The 12,213-nt window shown below is 48.8% G+C and overlaps 1 protein-coding gene across 2 annotated transcripts in view; it reads right to left on the bottom strand.

Annotated features, from left to right (window-relative positions):
• The window catches only part of HDAC10 (histone deacetylase 10), a 146,749-nt gene that overhangs the window by 20,856 nt on the left and 113,680 nt on the right, over window positions 1-12,213 (bottom strand). For both annotated transcript variants that reach the window (XM_069764929.1, XM_069764930.1), the window contains exon 20: window positions 9,601-9,760. In XM_069764929.1, the coding sequence (XP_069621030.1) occupies window positions 9,601-9,760 (160 nt within the window). The remainder of the gene's footprint in view (window positions 1-9,600; window positions 9,761-12,213) is intronic.

Here is a 12,213-nt window from a genome sequence, read left to right as displayed (position 1 = left end):
GCTCTGCCGGTGGATGAGAAGAGTCATCATGGCATCTGGACAAGGTGAAGATGAAAAGAAAGAGGCGACTCCACAAACAACGTCATCTATCAGGTACCTGGATGTAAATGTGTTTTTTTTGTGATACTAATTCTCATTTTTATTTGTTAGGAACATTAAAGGGGATGTCCAAGGTTGTGATGAGTCTGCAGTCATACTATGTGACTGCAGACTTCTGAATTCTCACAGTGCGCACTGCTATCATAATTCTCTGATGTTGGTGATTTACATACATGCGGTCACGTGCTGACTAGACATGTGTGGCCTCATTCAATGAAAATGAATTGACTGAGGCCGGACACGTCTAGTTAGAATGTGGCCAGAAGTATCCAAATCACATACTTGTGCTGTCATGACCGTCCACTCTGGCCACCGGCAAGGGAGAATCCTGAAAGTGTGCAGTGCTTGCGCTGTGAGAATTCAGAAGCCTGCAGTCACATAGAATGACTGCAGACTTTCATCTCAAACCTGGACGCACCATTTTGTGCCATTTTGGTTGGTGGTGTGCCTCGAGATTTTTTAAGTATAAAAAGTGTGCCGCGGCTCAAAAAAGGTTGAAAATCACTGGTCTAGATGACCTGGAGCTACGGTGTCTCTCCCTAGAGGGGGATGACTGTGTGCTATTGGATGACGCAGATAGACTTGATCTATGGGTCCGCTTGCGTCCTGACTTAGACGTGGATGTGCCTGGGTCATCTTGTTCCTGAGTCAAGCTCTCCCTTTGCTGGGTAACGGTCATAGCCGAGGCATGACCCTGCAGAGCCTGAAGCAATGTGGAGGTTAGGTTATCTATTGTCACGCCCGCACATACTTACCCGGCTTCTCCCATCCCTCGGCGCGCTCACGATCCTGTCCCGCGCCGCTCTGCCTCCTCCTTCGCCGGCTCTCGGCGTCTGGTCTCTTCGCGCATGCGCGGTCGCGTCTCCCCCGTCGCTGAGCCTTCTGGGAGGTCGCGACCCGGTGGCTCCGCCCCAACATGGCGGCGCCCATCGGGTATTTCTTCCCGGCGTCTTCCTAGGTAAGACGCCTTTGCTTTGTAGGTGCACTGTCTGCCGTCAGTGTCCCTATGCCCTAGGCTCCCCTGTACCAGTGTCTTTTCTCAGCCCAGTCCTTGCTTTGTCACTGTATCCTGCCAGTCCGTGTTCCTGCTGTATCCTCCCAGTCCGTGTTCCTGCTGTATTCTGCCAGTCCGTGTTCCTGCTGTATCCTGCCTGTCCGTGTTCCTGCTGTATTCTGCCAGTCCGTGTTCCTGCTGTATCCTGCCAGTCCGTGTTCCTGCTGTGTCCTGCCAGCCCGTGTTCCTGCTGTATCCTGCCTGTCCGTGTTCCTGCTGTATCCCGCCAGTCCGTGTTCCTGTTGTATCCTGCCGGTCCGTGTTCCTGCTGAGTCCTGCCGTTCCGTGTTCCAGACATTCTTTCAGTTAAGTCTTGTTTTCCTATTATTCCCTGCCATCCTTATAGCCTGTGGTTTCCTTCTTTATTTTGGGTCGTCCCTTTGGCTCTAGCTGTTGTGTCTCCATTCCCCCGAGGTCCTGCTCCTAACACTCCCTGTATAGGGGTGATTCCATCTGGTCCGCTCGACCCCGGGGGCTCTAGAGTCACGACCCAGAGGGTCCACTCTCGGATTTCTGTCCGAATACTTACAGGAAGCAAAGGCCATGGACCCCGCTGGGGCCTCTGCTACGCAAAAAGAGCTACTCTTTTTGCGGGAGAATCAGTCCCGTATGATGTCCTTTATGAAGGCTATGGATTCTCGTTTGTCCACGCTCCAGTCCTCCGATCCTGGCAACGCCGCTCTACTCATTGGCTTACAGCAAGAGTTAGCTCAGCAGCGTGACACCCAGGCCCATATACTTAGTTATATGTCTTCTATTGACGATCGGCTGCTTTCCATCCAGACAGCCGCTTCTACGTCTGCTCCTGCTTCCCACCCTCCACCCCGCTTGGCTAAACCACCTCGGTACAATGGGGATCCTAAGTCCTGCCGAGGATTTCTAAACCAATGCCGTCTTCACTTTGAGCTTCTGCCCCAGCATTACCCGACGGATCGGTCCAAAGTTGCGTTTTTGATTTCCCATCTAGAGGGTGACGCCTTGGCATGGGTTAATCCACTCTGGGAGCGAGACGATCCCCTAGTCTCCCGGTTGTCTGAATTTTTGGAGACTTTCCGTCTTGTCTTTGACGAACCTGGACGACTGGCCTCTACAACTGAAGCCCTATTCTCTCTCCATCAGGGATCGTTATCCGTAGGCCAGTACGCTATTCAGTTCCGCACCCTCTCCTCTGACTTGGGCTGGAACAATGAGGCGTTGGTTTGTGCTTTCTGGCGGGGTCTCTATGGGCGCATAAAGGATGAGTTAGCTGGTCGGGACACCCCTACGGTTTTGGAGGAATTAATTTCCTTAGCGACCCGTATTGACCTTCGGTTCCAAGAACGCGCTCGCGAGCGGAGGTCTCTTCGTCCTTCTTCTGCCACCCGTAAGCCACTCAGTCCACAGCCTAGAACCTCCTCTCAGGCGTCCGCACCGGAACCTATGCAAGTGGACCGTCTTAAAATGTCCGAACAACGTCGTAAAGAGAGGCGCACTCAGGGGTTATGTTTTTACTGCGGAAGTGCTGCTCATTTATTGCGCTCTTGCCCTGAACGTCCGGAAAACTCCTCCGCCTAGGTCAGGTAAGAGAGGCCTCCCTAGGTGTGTGTGATTCCTCTCAACCCCTTACTTTGTCCGTTCTTTTGCATATTGCGGGCAAGGGCGTTTCTCTGGATGCGTATGTGGATTCGGGCGCTGCAGGAAATTTTATTAGGTTGGAAGAGGTTTTGAAATTCTCCGTTCCAGTCAGAACCTTAGAGGCTCCTGTGATTCTAGCATCTGTGGATGGTAAACCTTTACAGGAGACCATTACTCAAGTGACACTTGAGGTGGAACTTCAGGTTGGGGCTCTGCACAAGGAGAGAATTGCATTTTATGTTTTAGCGGGTCTGTCTCATCCTATGCTCTTAGGTCTTCCTTGGTTACGGAGCCACGAGCCCATTTTAGATTGGCGCAATGGTAATATCTTGCGCTGGGGTGAGCTTTGTCGGGAACGTTGTCTGCTGCCGGTGCGTCCTGTGGGATATTCCTCTAATTCTTCTCCTTCTTCTTCCTTTCCCGCCTTACCCTCTGTCTACAGCGCTTTTTCTGATGTCTTCAACAAGAAGGAGGCTGAGGAGCTTCCGCCTCACCGTCTCTATGATTGTCCCATAGATCTCGTACCTGGAACTAACCCGCCCAGGGGCAGAATCTATCCTCTCTCTCCTGCTGAGACTCAAGCTATGTCTGAGTACATTCAAGAAAATCTTGCTAAAGGTTTCATCCGCAAGTCTTCTTCTCCGGCCAGAGCAGGGTTTTTTTTCGTGAAGAAGAAAGACGGTTCCCTCCGTCCCTGCATTGATTATCGAGGCCTAAACAACATCACGGTGAAGAACAAATATCCTCTGCCACTCATTCCGGAACTCTTCGACCGTCTTCGGGGTGCGCAAATCTTTACCAAATTAGATCTACGTGGCGCATACAATCTGGTTCGTATTCGTGCAGGCGATGAGTGGAAGACCGCCTTCAATACTCGTGACGGTCACTACGAATACTTGGTTATGCCGTTTAGTCTCTGCAACGCCCCCGCGGTTTTCCAGGAATTTGTGAACGATGTATTTCGGGATCTTCTCTACTCCTCAGTCGTGGTTTACCTTGACGACATCCTCATCTTCTCTCCGGATCTCTCCACTCACAGGCGAGATGTCCGCCGAGTTCTGCAAAGGCTAAGAGAGTTCGCTAAGATTGAAAAGTGCGTCTTTGAACAGTCCTCTCTTCCCTTCCTTGGGTATATTGTCTCAAGATCTGGCTTAGAGATGGATCCAGAGAAGGTTTCTGCTGTCCTGAATTGGCCTCGTCCTCTTGGAACAAAAGCAATCCAACGTTTTCTTGGCTTTGCCAACTACTATAGACAATTTATTCCTCATTTTTCTTCCATGACCAAGCCTATCTCTGCCCTAGTTCGCAAGGGAGTCAATTCCAGCCTTTGGACCCCTGAGGCTGAAGAGTCTTTTTTGTCCCTTAAACAAAGTTTCGCTACGGCCCCTGTGCTTCATCGTCCTGATGCTAATAGACCGTTTGTCCTTGAGGTCGACGCATCTTCTATTGGAGCTGGAGCAGTACTTTTGCAAAGATCTTCGTCCGGACGTTTGGTGACCTGTGGTTTCTTTTCTAAAACTTTTTCCGCTCCTGAGCGTAACTACTCTATAGGGGATAAGGAGCTATTGGCTATCAAGCTAGCCTTGGAAGAATGGCGTTATCTTCTTGAAGGGTCTCTTCATCCATTCATCATTTACACTGACCACAAGAATCTGGCCTATATTCAGTCTGCCCAAAGACTAAATCCACGACAAGCCAGATGGTCTTTATTCTTCGGACGATTTGAGTTTGAACTTCATTTCCGACCTGGAAATAAGAATGTCAAAGCAGATGCTCTTTCGAGATCCTTTCAACCTCAGGACATGGAGGATTCTCCGGCTCACATCATTGATCCTGCGAGGATCGTCACTCTTGCTCCTCTAAGAGTGATTCCTACTCCTCCTGGCAAGACTCTTGTGGCTAATCAAGACAAGGAGAGAGTTTTACGTTGGGGTCACTCCTCCAAAATTGCAGGACATGTAGGAGTCAAGAAGACACTGTCTCTTATCTCTCGGCACTACTGGTGGCCATCTCTCGTCACCAAATTCATCGCTTCTTGTCCTTCTTGTGATAAAAATAAAGTCCCTAGGCAGCTTCCCTCCGGTCTCCTGCATCCTCTGCCTGTGCCTTCCGTTCCATGGAGTCATATCGCTATGGACTTCATCACTGATCTACCTTCTTCCTTGAATTGCTCTGTCATCTTGGTTGTTGTAGATCGGTTCTCTAAAATGGCTCACTTCATCGCTTTGCCTGGTCTGCCTTCCGCTCCTGAGTTGGCAAAGATCTTTTTACACCAAGTCTTCCGTCTTCATGGTTTTCCACATCATATTGTCTCAGACCGTGGAGTACAATTTACCTCACGTTTTTGGAGAGCTCTCTGCAGTCTATTAAAGGTTAACTTGGACTTCTCTTCCGCCTATCACCCTCAGTCCAATGGACAAGTGGAGCGAGTTAATCAAGTTCTGACTACATATCTGCGACACTTCACCAATGCACACCAAGATGACTGGGTCTCTCTTCTCCCTTGGGCTGAATTCTCTTACAACAATCTTCCCAGCGAGTCTTCCTCCAAATCTCCCTTTTTCGTAGTCTATGGTCAACATCCGAACATTCCTCTTCCTGTTTCTCTTTCCTCGGGGGTACCGGCAGCGGATTTCTTGTCCCGGGAATTCTCTACGATTTGGAATGAGACCAAAGTGGCTCTTGAGAAAGCTAGCCTTAATATGAAAAGGTTTGCTGACAAGAAGCGTTTGGATGCTCCGCCATATTCTCCGGGTGATAAAGTTTGGCTCTCCTCTCGCTATATCAAGCTTAAAATTCCCTCTTACAAACTGGGTCCTCGCTACATTGGTCCTTTTCCTATCTTGAGTCGCATTAATGATGTCTCTTATAAGTTGAAGCTACCTGCCTCTTTGCGCATCCCCAATGCCTTCCATGTGTCTCTTCTTAAACCCGCAGTCTTTAATTGTTTTCACTCCGCTACCTCTTCCTCTCCTCAGCTCTGTACTTCTGATGGAATCTTTAATGTTAAAGATATTCTTGCCAAAAAAGTAGTTAGGGGTAAAACTTATTTTTTGATTGATTGGGAGGGATTTGGCCCTGAGGAGAGGTCCTGGGAGCCCCGAGAGAACATCAACGCTCCCCTTATCATGAAAAGATTCCTTTCTAGCCTTAAAAGGAGGGGGACTAAGGAGGGGGGTACTGTCACGCCCGCACATACTTACCCGGCTTCTCCCATCCCTCGGCGCGCTCACGATCCTGTCCCGCGCCGCTCTGCCTCCTCCTTCGCCGGCTCTCGGCGTCTGGTCTCTTCGCGCATGCGCGGTCGCGTCTCCCCCGTCGCTGAGCCTTCTGGGAGGTCGCGACCCGGTGGCTCCGCCCCAACATGGCGGCGCCCATCGGGTATTTCTTCCCGGCGTCTTCCTAAGTAAGACGCCTTTGCTTTGTAGGTGCACTGTCTGCCGTCAGTGTCCCTATGCCCTAGGCTCCCCTGTACCAGTGTCTTTTCTCAGCCCAGTCCTTGCTTTGTCACTGTATCCTGCCAGTCCGTGTTCCTGCTGTATCCTCCCAGTCCGTGTTCCTGCTGTATTCTGCCAGTCCGTGTTCCTGCTGTATCCTGCCTGTCCGTGTTCCTGCTGTATTCTGCCAGTCCGTGATCCTGCTGTATCCTGCCAGTCCGTGTTCCTGCTGTGTCCTGCCAGCCCGTGTTCCTGCTGTATCCTGCCTGTCCGTGTTCCTGCTGTATCCCGCCAGTCCGTGTTCCTGTTGTATCCTGCCGGTCCGTGTTCCTGCTGATTCCTGCCGTTCCGTGTTCCAGACATTCTTTCAGTTAAGTCTTGTTTTCCTATTATTCCCTGCCATCCTTATAGCCTGTGGTTTCCTTCTTTATTTTGGGTCGTCCCTTTGGCTCTAGCTGTTGTGTCTCCATTCCCCCGAGGTCCTGCTCCTAACACTCCCTGTATAGGGGGTGATTCCATCTGGTCCGCTCGACCCCGGGGGCTCTAGAGTCACGACCCAGAGGGTCCACTCTCGGATTTCTGTCCGAATACTTACATCTATAGACTGCGTCATAGATTGCGATATCTGAGTAGCCCATTCCGACGTGGCATTAGACACCGGGCATTGGCAGGGGCTTCTTGGGGCTCTGACACATTAGTTTGTATGCAGTTCTGGCAATGCGGGTACGTGCTGCCACTGGGGAGAGCGGTCCCGCAGGCTGTGCAGAATGCATAATAGCAGTTCTGCCTGGTTCTCTTGGACCTTGAGCCCGGCATAGTGCACAGAGTGCAGAAGGGCTGCCGGCAGAGGACCTTACAGGGGTAGAGAAAACCTATAGGGGAGCCTTATAGGTAATATGAATTCACAGCTGAGTAAAGAACCCAGCTGTGATTTTACCCCACCAGTGTGCCCCTAGGCCCAGCGCCGAAGATCCACAGTCCTGTGCCCCCCGGAGACTGGCAGCTTGGTCCTGGTCCTACAGACCGGGAGATGCAGAAATCTACAGCAGAAAAATGGCTACTGAGAAAGGAGAGGAAGGAGGAGAAGAGGGCGGAGAGCTGGAAAAAGGTGGCAAGGCTGTGTGAAAACGCGCCCTTTCTGTCTCGATCCACCCCCTTTATGACACTATAGAGTGTCATATTTGTCATCCGGGGGGCGGGGCGGGGGGCGGAGAGGAGGCGGCGGCTTCAGCTAGGCCGAAGCCGGGGCCTAAATTAGATGCCTGATGCCCAGAAGGGCTCCAGGCCGGCGTGAAAGTCCGGGAGAGGGTCGGATCTGAACCGGACCCCCCCGGATTTAAAGGCAGGATGGCGGTGGGGCTATAAGCGGAAGGGGGAGCCTGGTTGGGGTCTCCCTGAGGCAGTAAAGAGCTGATGCTGCCGCAGAGACAGGGGTAAAGGGAGCCCTGTGTCTGTCTGTGCCATGCCTGCCTGCACTCCCCCCGGCCCCAACAGGAGCCCGCAGCTGGGCTGGGGTCCCTGGATGCAGGCGCAGTGTGCTGGCCCATTGCTGGGACCTGTAGAGTGCTGCCTGTACAGGCCCTACCTGAGGTGTCTCAACCTAATACCCCCAGACAGGGATTAGGGAGGGTGCTGTTGTCACACCTTCAGGGGCCTTTATCCTCGCCTCGACCTCAACCCAGAAACCAAAAGGAATTGGGGAAGGAGGGGGGTCTCGACTTCGAACCAGCACCCGAGGGACTGGGGAAGGAGCAACATGGGGAATAGCCATCTCTACTTCAACTGGGCACTCCGTAATAGGGGGCCGAGGAAGGAACCATGCCAGGAGTCTCACAGGAGACCCTCTTTTTTTCATCTGTAATCCCGTCGGAAAAAACGGAGTAAAAAAAAAAAAATCTTTAGGTGTGCCTCCTATGCGACACTAAGCAAAAACTGGAGAAGGCCGACGCCGTCCAGGGGTGTATACTGCAGAGGAGGAGCCACAGTTAATCTTTTTCAGATTATGCATAGTGTCGCCTCCTAGTGGACAGCAGCATAACACATGGTCCTGTGTCCCCCAATGAGGCGACAGAGTAAAATAAGCTCTCACTCAACACCAGACCATGAAAAATGGAGACGCTACGGGTCTTGAAAAATGGCTATTTTTTTATTTTTTAGAAACTTTGGATTTTTTTACCACTTAAATAAGAAAAGAACCTAGACATGCTTGGTGTCTGAACTTATAATGGCCTGGAGAATCATAATGGCAGGTCAGTTTTAGCATTTAGTGAACAATGTGGTAAAAAAACACAATTGTGGAATTGCACTTTTTTTGCCATTTCATCTCACTTGGAATTTTTTCCCTTTTTCCAGTACACTATATGGCAAAACCAATGGTGCTGTTCAAAAGTACAACTCAAAAAAATAAGCCCTCACATGGCCATTTTGATGGAAAAATAAAGATATGGCTCTGGGAAGAAGGGAAGCACGAAGCGGAAACTCAAAAATGGAAAAACCCAATGTTCGCCAAGGGGTTTTCCCACAAACCCATTTAAGAGTTTTCTGCTTCAAATACTGACTTTTAAGCACGAGAGAGAAAAAAAACCCAGTGTGAACATAGCCTTAAAGTGTTTTCATGTTCAGTTTTCAGTAATAGAAATTTCCAAGAAGCAGCAAAACAGTATGCAGTCTATATAGCTGGTGATCCCAAGATTGCAAATCCTATCGGTTTAATCTTCCCACGTTGATCTCTAAGGGTATGTGCACACGTTGCAGATTCCATTGTGGATTTTTCCGCATGGATTCTGCAGAATCCGCAGGTAAAATAACCTACGTTTTACCTGCGGCTTCCCTGCGGGTTTTCTGCGGATTTTGTGCAGATTTCCCCTGCGTTTTTACATCTGCGGATTCCTATTATGGAATAGGTGTAAAACGCTGCGGAATCTGCACAAAGAATTGACGTGCTGCGGAAAATAAACCGATGTGTTTCTTTGTGGAATTTTCCACAGCATGTGCACTGCGGATTTGGTTTTCCATAGGTTTACATGGTACTGTACACTGCATGGAAAACTGCGGCGGATCCGCAGGGCCAAATCCCCAACATGTGCACATAGCTTTACAACTGAAACTCCAGTTGCCAATCTGAGCAATATTGCACATCTGACAATTGCTCCTCATCATCTGATGACAAGCGGCCATTCCACCACTTCCCTACCATGTGTTAATAAATGTGTTCTCAGATGTTCAGCTTAAAGAATAAAAAATATAATATAAATATTGTTTGTTATCTCCTCAAAATCACACTCTACATAAATACATAATAGCCATTTGCTAAAATGCAAAACAATGATGTCCAGCGATTAATGACATCGTCCAGGGGACCTGCTAACTGACATGGTTAGTGATACAGAGACATACCAACACATTGCAGCATTCTCCATGTTGTCTGCATGACAGACAGCTCTTGTGTTAAGCTTTGGGCACCGTCTTTAGCAGGAGCTTTGTAGGGTCCAAAGCACATTGAGGCACACTTCACCAAGACATGACACAGGGCTTCTATGATGTCTTTTTCTGTTTCCTGTTAAAAAGAGAAATTTCGGCAAAAGGAGAGATAAATACAATACAAAATTAAAAGTCATTTTCAAGTAAATCACAAATTAAACTCATTACTGAGCAGGTAATTCACAGATTGAGGAAGGATGCAGACAATCTACAGAGTAATATGAGTGTTATCGTGCAATAGTGATAGACAACTCTCACACCCATCATCCATAAGTGGGTGGATGCTTTGTATTCTAAACGCCCACAGAAGATTTTAACCCCTTAATCCCATATGACGTACTATCCCGTCCAGGTGACCTGGGACTTAATTCCCAGTGACGGGATAGTACGTCATATGCGATCGGCCGCGCTCACGGGGGGAGCGCGGCCGATCGCGGCCGGGTGTCAGCTGCCTATCGCAGCTGACATCCGGCACTATGTGCCAGGAGCGGTCACGGACCGCTCCCGGCACATTAACCCCCGGCACACCGCGATCAAAGATGATCGCGGTGTGCCGGCGGTGCAGGGAAGCATCGCGCAGGGAGGGGGCTCCCTGCGGGCTTCCCTGAGACGATCGGTACACGGTGATGTACTCACCGTGTACCGAGCGTCTTCTCCCTGCAGTCCCCGGATCCAAAATGGCCGAGGGGCTGCATCCGGGTCCTGCAGGGAGCACTTCCGGGTCAGGATCAGGCTGCAGCTGCAGCTCTAATCCTGCCCGGCTGTATGTCAGATCACCGATCTGACAGAGTGCTGTGCACACTGTCAGATCGGTGATCTGTGATGTCCCCCCCTGGGACAAAGTGAAAAAGTAAAAAAAAAAATTTCCACACGTGTAAAAAAAAAAAAAAAAATTCCTAAATAAAGAAGAAAAAAAAAAATATTATTCCCATAAATACATTTCTTTATCTAAAAAAAAAACAAAAAAACAATAAAAGTACACATATTTAGTATTGCCGCGTCCGTAACGACCCGACCTATAAAACTGGCCCACTAGTTAACCCCTTCAGTGAACACCGTAAGGAAAAAAAAAAAAAAACGAGCCAAAAAACAACGCTTTATTATCATAACGCTGAACAAAAAGTGGAATAACACGCGATCAAAAAGACGGCTATAAATAACCATGGTACCTCTGAAAATGTCATCTTGTCCCGCAAAAATCGAGCCGCCATATAGCATCATAACCAAAAAAATAAAAAAGTTATAGTCCTCAGAATAAAGCGATGCCAAAATAATTATTTTTTCTATAAAATAGCTTTTATCGTATAAAAGCGCCAAAACATAAAAAAAATGATATAAATGAGGTATCGCTGTAATCGTACTGACCCGAAGAATAAAACTGCTTCATCAATTTTACCAAACGCGGAACGGTATAAACGCCTCCCCCAAAAGAAGTTCGTGAATAGCTTGTTTTTGGTCATTCTGCCTCACAAAAAATCGGAATAAAAAGCGATGAAAAACTGTCACGTGTCCGAAAATGTAACTGATAAAAACGTCAACTCGTCCCGCAAAAAACAAGACCTCACATGACTCTGTGGACCAAAATATGGAAAAATTATAGGTCTCAAAATGTGGAGACGCAAAAACTTTTTTGCTATAAAAAGCGTCTTTTAGTGTGTGACGGCTGCCAATCATAAAAATCCGATATAAAAAACGCTATAAAAGTAAATCAAACCCTTCATCACCCCCTTAGTTAGGCTAGGTTCACATTGCGTTAATGGTTTAACGCTAACGGACAGCGTTGCACGGCGAAAATGTCACAATTAACGCCGTGCAACGGGTCCCACACCCATTGACAGCAATGTGATTTTCGGGTGTAGCGCATCGCTAGAGCGTGCCATTTTCGGCTCGCGCTAGCAAGGTGCCGTTCTTTTGTGGCGCGCCTCGGACGCTGCTTGCACATTGATATGACTCACATAGGACGCCAGTCACACTGATAAGTGTGGTGCACAGTGTCTGTATGCAACCTATTGATGACGCCCCTTGTATTAACAGGCGGGCTGCCCAGCACTAAAAAAATGCAGCACACAGTGAATGTTTTTGATATTAGTGGTAGGACCCGCAATATTATGGGGACCCTTGGCGTTGGGTTGCGGGCTTACTTTATTTTGGCCAAAATATTAAACCAATACCCCATATAGTGTATGCATTTATCATATGCATGCATTTTTTTGCACTTTATCATATCCTTTTTTTGCAGGATGTGGCCAGGCCTCTTTATGTTGGCTAGGTTTTTCTGGGGCGTCTGTCACTGTGTGCTGCATTTTTTTAGTGCTGGGCAGCCCGCCTGTTAATACAAGGGGCGTCATCAATAGGTTGCATACAGACACTGTGCACCACACTTATCAGTGTGACTGGCGTCCTATGTGAGTCATATCAATGTGCATTTTTTCTGCTAGGCAGCCAACCCCTGCAATGTTTGGTTGGGGTGGCTGTTTTTATCAAGTAGTTTGCACCTGTGCCGCCCCTAGCCTTTATCAGTGGAGGCCT

This window comes from Ranitomeya imitator, chromosome 4 (assembly GCF_032444005.1).
Source record: "Ranitomeya imitator isolate aRanImi1 chromosome 4, aRanImi1.pri, whole genome shotgun sequence".
NCBI lineage: Eukaryota > Metazoa > Chordata > Amphibia > Anura > Dendrobatidae > Ranitomeya > Ranitomeya imitator.
The sequence above is the reverse complement of the archived record's forward strand: the minus strand, read 5'-3'. Positions and strand labels throughout refer to the sequence as shown.